Source organism: Leptinotarsa decemlineata, unplaced genomic scaffold (assembly GCF_025532065.1).
Source record: "Leptinotarsa decemlineata unplaced genomic scaffold, Ldec_3_MD MMD2_P_RNA_scaffold_5, whole genome shotgun sequence".
In the NCBI taxonomy this organism is placed as follows: Eukaryota; Metazoa; Arthropoda; class Insecta; order Coleoptera; family Chrysomelidae; genus Leptinotarsa; species Leptinotarsa decemlineata.
This window is the reverse complement of record NW_027412532.1, coordinates 6,070,739-6,080,764: the sequence shown is the minus strand read 5'-3', so window position 1 is coordinate 6,080,764 and position 10,026 is coordinate 6,070,739. Positions and strand designations below refer to the sequence as shown.

Below are 10,026 nucleotides of genomic sequence, written 5' to 3'. Positions count from 1 at the left end.
TGCGACGAATCTCCCAAATCGAAGACGTTGCACAGGTGCCTGATGGTTTTACTTCAACTCTCTGTGCGGCATTAGCTGGGTGGGTTGTATAAATTATACTTGCTACCTTCACAAACAGGTGAAACCCCAGTGGAATTCTGTTATATTTATTACATTATATATCGTAATTTAGGATTATTCTATGTATTGAAACTCTTAAATGAATATATAATTACCTTCGATTTTTTATTAAATGAACACTATGAACATTACTCTTAAAACTCAATAATTTTCAAAATAATGCTGACAAGAAAAAATATGTCAAATAGTGTTTCATGTTCTATATTGTTTTTTTTCTTTGAAATAAGTCTGAAACAAATTAAATATATGAAGATCATACATTCAAGCAATTGATTACAAGTGAAATAAATCCAAAGATTATTATCCCAGTATATATTTTATAAATATGTAGTCATTCATTTCATAACCTAATTAAAAAAATATATCACAATAATCCCATGTTAACCTATTTTTTTAAAAACCCAATCTTTCTCAGATACCTAACAATGAAAGGTACAGATCCCAAGGTAATTGCGATCCTTGCTGGTGCAAAAACTTTGTGAACAGCATAAGCCACTGCAAATGTTCCTGCACTAGCAGCTAATTGATTATTGGATGTCCAGTCTTCTAGGCCTACAGCCTTAAAGATGGCTGCCACATCTAAACCCCTGAAAAGAAAATAATAATGATGAGCTGATGCAAGGCTCGTACAGAAATCCCAATTTCAAAAAACTTGTCATTTTGAAACAATTGATTGTTAAGCCAAATTCAACTGAGAAGTTGAAGTCAATTCAAAAGTTCAACCTTGATCACTAAAACATATTCAGTTTATATTCAGTTAATTTTTTTCTTACTGGTAATTACGAAAAGACAAAGTAGCAGTTGAATTTCAACATTTGTTAAGCATATATCGATTTATTCGTACATACCAGAGTTTGTTCTTTGGAATATACATTATTATGGTATATGTTAGAAAATATATTCCAATGAAAAATTTCCTCAAATAATCATTTCACTAGTACCCACTTGGTTTTGGAATATTTTTTATTAAACTTATAGAATTCGTTTCTGAGATACTACCTTTATGCTCACAGTCAATATATACACCACTGAAGATGTCTGCCACAGTAGCAAATGAAACGTTTGACACTTCAAATTCCTTTCAACTATGGCCTACCAGCCTGGATTTTGTACTCTGATTGTAGTCCGCTGAACATGTCCAGAAACACCATAGTGCCAAGTTTTTAATTAAGATTTGCAAACAGTATGTTGTTCTGATTTTTGCATGAATCCTTATTTGAACAGTTATTTTTCTAAATTTTAATTGAAATAATCATCAGTTGAATTGGCTTGCATTAATCCACTTTCATTATTCTAAAGCGATACTTACGCAGATACTAATAAGTAACAAGTACCCAAAGATAAAAGAGATATCCCTACATGGAATACTATGACAGTCGATCCATATTCTTTCACGGCTTTCTTAAGCTTTTCAGCAAGTGTTGATTTATCTGTAACAATTACTTTCTGCTCATTCTGTTCTTGTTTCGGGGTATTAGCTGCCTGTGAATATTTCGATTCTGTTGATGAATTGCGACAATGGTAAAATTCTTGAAAAACAGTTTGTTTGTGAGCTCCTACTGTTGGTTGTAGTTGAACCAGTGCTGGTCTGGTGTACATGCGTTTCTGATTTTGGTATAATGTTTTTGAAGGTAAATTGTTCAATCCTGAAATTGTATCAGATGTTCAATGTTTTTGTTTTTATTAGTGTGTAAAAACAAACCTTTGATAATCTTGAGATTGTTCCATAACCTATGTGCATTTTTCACCTCAAATATCATGTTATTTCAAAACTACCTATATGAATAATAACATCCGTACTAGATAGCCCTCGTGAATGAAGTTTTCTTTGAAACCAATAAGTTAATATTATGAAAAATAGTTACTTATAGAGTATATGTTATTTTTCCTTGAAACTTAAGTCATTCATAATCAGTGACGTAATAAATATGGACTGGCACTGTGCCATCAGTGCTGCTCCAAGGCAAAAAAAATTTGTACGAAAATAACAGATAAAAATGTATGCTTTTCGCTATAATTGTATAGCATCAAGTATAGCCACCACTGTCATCAGAATAATTGACAAGTGACAGCTTCCCGCATGATGCAAAGATGGAATAGAGTGATTAGCGCCTGCGGAGACACTCCATCGTATGTGAAATGTGAATATTCTGAAGTAGTTATTACAAATATATTGATTTGATTACTATTTGCATAAATATTAATTGAAAATTCTGCATTCACTAATCTAGCTTTAGCTTATATTATGTATCGAATCAAATACAACACAAAGTCTCCTAAAACAAAAATCAAGAGGGGTGAGGTGAACTACCGACTACCATTCATAAATATTTATTTGAAATTCGTCTTTTCTCACTATGGATTTATTTTTCTTTTAGCGTCAGCGGTTTTCGACAGATTTGACAATTGAGTGTTGAGTGATTTGTGCTCTGTGATCGTGATCTATGACAGACGGACACGCGGGAAAACGATTATGGTGCACGCGGGACACGCCTATCATAATGAGACGGAAGACAGAGATAGACAGATTACTCGACTATGCAAATCAATGCTAAACCAAATGAAGTCAAAATGTATGCTTTTCGTTAATGTGGTATGCATGTACGAAAAAATATTGAATTGTATAGCAATTCGTACAATTGTACAGCCAGGAGCAGCCCTGTGTGCCATTGACGAGAGACTCCACTGACTCCAACAACTAAAAAGATGAAGAGATTCACGACCTGGCATCTACGTCACTCACAAACTACAGTTAAAACGTCGGGATGTTTTACGTGTTGCATATTTACATTGTGAAAATTATGGGATTTGATTTGTCACATGGTGCTGTGACGCAGTGGCCAGGTCATTGTGTGATTCGCAGGTGGAGTATATGTAAAAGTAACGTCACATCCAGTCTATATATTATCACGTCTATGTTTGAAGTAATTAAAGTGGATAAAATGAAGATAGCAATATACCCAATATACTATTTTAGGTCACATAAATTAAAATCACAGAAACCGCAGAGCTTCCCAACGGTTACACCGGAGCTATTCGGGTGTAGAGACTTCCAGGACCAATAAAGTACCGTCACATCTTATCGAAAAAGTCCTCAAGCATTTTCTCGAAAGTGACTATTCCGTCAAACGTAGATAACGAAATGCCTTGCACTGATATCACAGAATACCTTACAGATGAGACACTCAGCTGATGGTACTTTGATGTTGAGAGTTTCTGTGACCTGTGTTCTGTGTTTAATGTCATTTTTACTGGTAAATTCAAATTATTTGGAACATATCAAGGTATACAATTTGATTGCAGTTGAGGAATTATTACAATGTTATCTCGACAGGTAGTTACGCCAACATTTCAACAATTTCAATCTAACTAGCTTATTTACCATAATCACTTTCACTATTATCACTAGACGAAACGTTTAGGTTGACAGTACGTAATCACCTGGAGATTCTTAAAAAGTTTATGGTCCTGATCTGTGTTGAGTGCAAGGTATTCTATATATATTTGAAATGGAAAAACTAGGTGAGAGCTAAAAGCTGAAAGTAGTTGAAGACAATAACAATATCACTATTAATATTCTTGAGATGACTGTTTTATAATTTCATGATTTGTATTGGAAAGTTTTGATGCCAATAGACATATCTGCCCTTCAAAATATCATGAAGACATTGAACAATTTTCATATCTTATATATTCATTAATATTTGTAAGTGTATGTGTATATAAATAATGGACTCAAAAGATTATTCAAAAAACCTGTCATGCCTTTGTTTTCGAATGAATCATCTCATACAAGTGGAGTGCAACAAAAAAATATAGACACTATTTCTGAACCAACTTTTTGATGAATTACAGCTGCTCAGTGTCCAGTAACATCTTATTAAATAAGTAAGTAGTATTTTCTGATAATACTTCCAAAATTCTCAATTCAGAAGATGGCTTAGAGACAAATTTGTTTCACTTTTATTGCCCATCACCTTGTGACATTGCCTCAAAGTTTCGGAAATATTACCATGTTTGCTGGGGAACCATGTTCATCTTGTATGAGCAAGATTTGGCATTTGAATTTACTGTCTATCCCACAGATGATGTTTTCATAAGGAGATATATTTGGACTTACTTTTAGCATGTCCCTCAAGGATATTTGAGTCTAACCATACATTCTTGTTTCATTTCAGTATCTACTACTGATGACAACCATGATAGAGGTCGAAACAACGCTATCTGGTGTTGGATCACTAATGCGATGTTTTTGGACTCTGGCTTCATCTATACCTACAGTTGGCTAGCAGTGGGATCCTTATCTTTGGTAAGGAAGTATACAGTATATTCGAACTGAAGATAACTTTCAATAGTTGAAGTTTCTTTAAAACAAAGGACCAATTCATCCTTTTTAATGTTTAGTTCTCATGTAAGGAGTTAACTGAAATCATCAACTTTTTCAGTTAAATCTTGTCGATGATCAGTCAGGTTTATATTTTGTATGGTTTGGGAAAAGATAGAAACATAATAAAGACAAACATTTAATTAGAAAAGTAATATACAAGTAATTGACAAGCCAAAATATATATTTTATACATATTATTGAAAAAGAATCCTAATCTAGTAATATTACAATTTTTAATTCAAAATAGTTGAGTTGAATTGATTAATTGACTGAATAGATTCGGGAATTCAGGAATCCCTTAAATCGAAACTTTTTAATATAGAACTCGACAAAATTCAAGGTGTTGGAAACTGAAAATATTTAACTATTTGAAATAATTCAGATCAAACTCACAGCACTCTTCATTAGTGTTCCATAAAAAAAACAAATTCTCAAATTCCCAGAATGCTAATAATTTTCAATGAAATCAATAAATATTCCACTATAAAGTATAAATATTTACACAGACTTGATACAGTGGGCCATTATTTCACATGGACCTTTTGTGAAATATTTTAATGTGATAAACCAATAAATTTATTTCTACATTAAACTTTACTGTATGGCGGGGCATCAATCCTTCATGCGATGCAAAACAATGTTTCCTTGAAATATTCTTGAATATTTTTGCAATATACTCCCTGTTCTCCAAATCTCATATGGATTCTTCTCACAAAAAGTGGAAGTAGGAAACAAAGTTTATCTGTGATTCCCTTGTCACAACTTACTTAAAATATAAAAATTTACTTTCAGTCAAAATCTTACGACATAATGAGTATTATTTACACTGTACAAAATACTATTATACATGAATGTCACAGAGTTAAAACTTTAAAAAATACTTTTTGATTTGTGTGCGCTTATCTTAGATTCTTTGGAAGCGATAAACAATGGCAGGATGCTCATTGACAAAGAAACTTCTTACACAAGTATATAAAATATGTCATCCTTTGATCATAACTGAACGGGTGGTAATTGTCAGCTATGAGTCTTCTTCAAAACAAGAGTGACTGTTTCAATGTACAGAGAGTAACAACCCTTTGTTCATAACTGAAAGGGTGGTTATTGTTTACTATGAGTCTTCTTGAAAACAAAAGTGAATGTTTCAATGTACAGAGAGTGACAATCAACCTTATATGTCTGACAATAAGCAATAATAAATCTAAACACTTGGTTTGTTATCAACAAAAGAAAAAGACGAGGACTGAGCAAGTTTTTGCATTCAACCTTAAGTTGATACCTCTTTCAGGTAAATCTAAATTCAAAGTCCTAGATTTCTACAATCATTCATTTTTGCATTGACAACTTGGAAACAAAATAAATATATATTATAAATTTGAAAAGCCAGGAATGAAACTTATGTATCAATCAAAGTAAAGCAATATTCTCGAGTAAAAAATTAAACTTTCAATTTCATGCCGCAATAAGAGCAAGTAAAACTAGTCATTATATTGTCCAAAATGGCTTTCCGAATTCATCAGAATTGTTGTATATATTCCTTCTGGTTTAAATCAACTTGTTTTGGCGTTATAACTAGCTTCAATGATATTGAATGATTGTAAATATAGTGCTTCGATTTTAGTTTCAGTTCTAGAATTAAGTCCAACTGTGTAAAATGACTAATAGTATTAACTTCAATTGAAATACTGTAGGTATATGAAACCTTGCTTGATATAATTGAAGACATGTAAATATTTGAATATTATATATTTTCTCTGATGAAATTAAATTAGAAAATACTGAACGCTTTTAACATGATTGTCTGAGTAACGAAATCTTAATAACCATAGAAAAAAAACATCAACTATGAGTATTATCGTCAATGATAACAAAGGAAACTTCATCTATTTGGCTGTAGTCGATGAAATTGAAGGGAAAAATACAAACGTCAACATATATGACAATTCAGAGAGAGAGAGACTGAATTTTGTTTCTTCCAACTCAGAAATGGATACATATCAAAAATATTTTAATAAAGAGCAACTGGCAGTGCATCTAGTCATGTCATCAACAAATATTACAAGAATAAACAAGTCTATTTTACAAAAAGGTTAGGTACACATATTTACGTCTACAAGACTCCCATTTCATTGTGTTGTTTATCACACCTTAAAAAACCATTCACTCATCATACATAGGCAAGTGGAATTTGAAACCTATTTGAGAAACCCCTGTAACCTAGCGCAGAGTTTCTCAAATTACTTCAATGCTTTTGGTATATGTTGAGTCTTCCACATAACTGACTCACATTTTCCATGATTGCATTGAATATGCCCAGAGTAAGAGGTGAGTTTTGCTTACGTGCCCTGGCAATATGAAAAGTTTTGGCAGTTCCAATTTTTCTACTAGTTGGTTGTTATTTGTTGAATAGATACGAATCTGACAGCTAATGAATATTTTAAATTATGGCATTCCATTGAAACATTGTTGCAGTTTTAAGTTCTTATACATATTTAAATGTCATTGAGTTGAATTTCTTATAGCTCCTGAATTTCCATCTTGGTGAAACTTTTGACAGGATTATCTTTTTCTTTTGTCACTGTCCTTCGATTGGCACTGCATTCATTCCACTTGCATCCTTCTTCAGCAATCGGGTTGATAAAAATGGTACATTTTTGGTCACAAAAAAGTCCGCTACAATCGGACCGATAAATAACTTGAAATCTAACAATGTTCAAACATAGGCCTCGACATGCCTACCCTTCAACCTGTTAAAAAACACCTTCCAACTGTGCACTGTCTTCCCCGACCAGATCCAGACGCTAGACGTGATACCGACTATCATCGTCATCAGATATTTGATCATGAACACTTCGAATCTAGGATGGCTTTCCACTCTTATATCCCTCGGACAAGGAATAGCGTACTTGGACTTCTGGCACATGTCCTGGTTCCACGTCATCATCCAGTCATCGAAGTAGGTGTGCTCGTAGATGAGGCAGGATATGACAACAAGCGCTGGGAGGGTATAAAGGACGGAAAACACCCCTATGCGGATCATGAGCTTCTCCAGCTTGTCCGTCTTGGTGCCGTCGTGTTTCATTACGGTCCTTATTCTGAAGAGGGATACAAAGCCCGACGCAAGAAAGATGGTACCGAAGAGGAGGTAGACGACGAGGGGGATGAGGACGAACATGCTCATGGCTTCCACGTTCCATATTCCCACGTAGCAAACTCCACTGAGGATGTCACCTGAAATGAGAAAAAGAACATTAGAATTGGATCGCAGGTGATCGCAAATTAAAAAAAATCACCCCACACATGGAGAAAAGCACAGTATTTGGCCGATCGCTATTGGCGGAGGTGGATTAAAGGATATAATAGTACAGGATCCCGTTCAAATGCAATGGTGATGCTTGTAAATAGACTTTCAGAGAAGTTAGACGAAGATATCAACGTGATTTGCACCTTTTTGTATCTAAGCAAGGCATTTGATCTTGCGAACCATGAACATCTTTTAACAAAACTAGAACTGTACGGTTTCAGAGGAGTGGTACATGATTGGCTGAAAAGTTATTCGACAAACAGGATGCAGTATGTTCAAGCAAATAATCACACTTCGTTGCAAACAATAAATGATGTAGGGTTCCCCAGGGTTCTGTTATAGGTCCTCTGTTGTATCTGAAATACGCGAATGACATTTCTAATGAAAGTTGTATAATGTATGCAGACGACACCTCCCTCATAGCTACAGGGAGTAATGTAGAGCAAACAGTTCGAAAGCCAATGGATTCAAATGGATTAGTTTTGAACATGGAGAAGACAACGTCCACAGCTTGTTGCTGAAATCTAACGGCAGATCTGTCACTCAAGAACCTTCTATGAAGTTCCTTGGGCTGCATGTGACTGAACGCTGTACATGGACTACCCATATAAATGAAGTGTGCAAAAACTAGCTCTCAAGTGTTATCCCCCGTACCAACTCAGGAAGACCGTCGAAAAATCTGTATTGATGATATTTTGCACACTTTCAGTCAGTAATGACATTTGGAATCCTAGTATGAGGAGTATCCCAGGAGGCAGATAGGTTACTTAAACTCCAGAAAAGAGCAGTTAGAAATATCGTTGTAGTGGCCAGGAGAGTCAGCTGTGAGGATTTATTTGTACAGCTGAAAATCCTGACTTTCCAGTCTTTCTATGTCATGCATATACTAATAAACGCCAAAACAGAGCGCTGGGAAACAGTAGATATCACACGGCACTTCCAGTGCCGAATCACCGTTTCCAAAAAACGGAACGTTGTCCAAAATACATGGCAATAACCTTGTTTAATCATCTACCAAACTGCTACAAATATCTAATGGATAAATTCAAAATAGTAGTCAAAAATAGCTTATTAAAAAAAGCGTACTACTCTATAAGTGAGTATCTGGGAGACACAGATTTCAACTGATTTTATTTTTTATGTATGCATGCATATTTTCATATTTTATTAAACCACTTGTTTTTTATTGCTTTTCGATGTTTTTATGTATGATCTGTAATCTGTTTATAATTTAACTCTTTTGGTTGTATTATCGATAAACTGACTGACTGACTATACAGACTATATTATGCCAGACATCTAAAGAACTAATGAACTTATAGTTATAAGCTAAAAAGAGGTGAGAATTCTTTAATTGAAACAAAATATTATTTTCTATTTTGATAGTTTTTGTATTTCAAAATTATATTTTTCATATATCTTATTCATGAATGCCTGCTTCGAAAACTTCCATATACCAGACCGTGCTAAAAAGTAATTAACAGTTATTCAAAAGTAATTCGAACACAAATTGAAATATCGACCAATCTTATAGAACGGCGTGAGGTGTTCAGTTGCTACTCCATTAATTCCGTGTTTTATATCAAACTTCCTGCATTCATGGCCTGAAAATCACGCGCTTTATTCCAGTTACAGCGCCGTGAGATGATATCTTTTCGATTATCTGTTTCTAATGGCGAAAAATCATTATAGGACTCTCAGCGAGTTTAATTGGAAATGGAAATCACCTAAGTATGAAAGACGTAAAAAATCATTACTTAATAATACGTCACTATCGTGTGGGAATTTCAGTGAAAACATATCAGGTTATAGAGGTTATATAATGAATATTTGGGTTATTCTTTTGCAAAAATTTTATACCGATTTTATGAGGATTTTCAACCCCAAACAAGTATGGGTTGTGTACAATTCGAAGAAAACCATTGAACACACAAGTACGCATTCGCTCGGGACAGGAGACTCAAATAAGACTCCCAAAGGCGATCCATTACAAATCCAAGCTTCGACATTGACCACTGGACGACATTCATCGTTTGTCTTTTTCTGTATATAGCTGTAACTTCAACTAGATCAAATCAGACCACAAGAACAAAGCATATGTCACCCAACTCCAGACAGCACTGCCAATCATAGGATCTTATCAGTGGTTTTAGAATAAACAATGAATGAATTATCGAAAACAACTATTCTTGAAGAACGATTATGATTAAGCATG

The 10,026-nt window shown here is 34.1% G+C and overlaps 2 protein-coding genes across 2 annotated transcripts in view; both read right to left on the bottom strand.

Annotated features, from left to right (window-relative positions):
- Positions 1–417: 417 nt before the first annotated feature.
- Positions 418–2,065, bottom strand: LOC111506772 (protein FAM210B, mitochondrial). Its single transcript, XM_023161978.2, has 3 exons — positions 1,823–2,065; positions 1,430–1,766; positions 418–707 (listed from the first exon to the last, which is right to left on the bottom strand). Exons 1-3 carry the CDS (start codon positions 1,878–1,880, stop codon positions 506–508), a joined length of 597 nt encoding a protein of 198 aa, XP_023017746.2. The 5' UTR covers positions 1,881–2,065; the 3' UTR covers positions 418–505.
- Positions 2,066–4,630: 2,565 nt separating this feature from the next.
- Positions 4,631–10,026, bottom strand: part of fz (frizzled class receptor) — a 258,256-nt gene continuing 252,860 nt past the window's right edge. The window contains exon 2 of the mRNA XM_074169351.1: positions 4,631–7,738. Coding sequence (XP_074025452.1) covers positions 7,221–7,738 — 518 coding nt within the window. The 3' untranslated portion in view covers positions 4,631–7,220. The remainder of the gene's footprint in view (positions 7,739–10,026) is intronic.

Bases quoted from the DNA above. Each gene is read 5' to 3' on its own strand.
- LOC111506772 (XM_023161978.2), bottom strand. From the start codon at position 1,880: ATGATATTTGAGGTGAAAAATGCACATAGGTTATGGAACAATCTCAAG. The intron at 1,767-1,822 runs GTTTGTTTTTAC...ATACAATTTCAG, and splicing joins CAATCTCAAGATTATCAAAG to GATTGAACAATTTACCTTCA. The intron at 708-1,429 runs GTAAGTATCGCT...TTTTCTTTTCAG, and splicing joins TGTTACTTATTAGTATCTGC to GGGTTTAGATGTGGCAGCCA.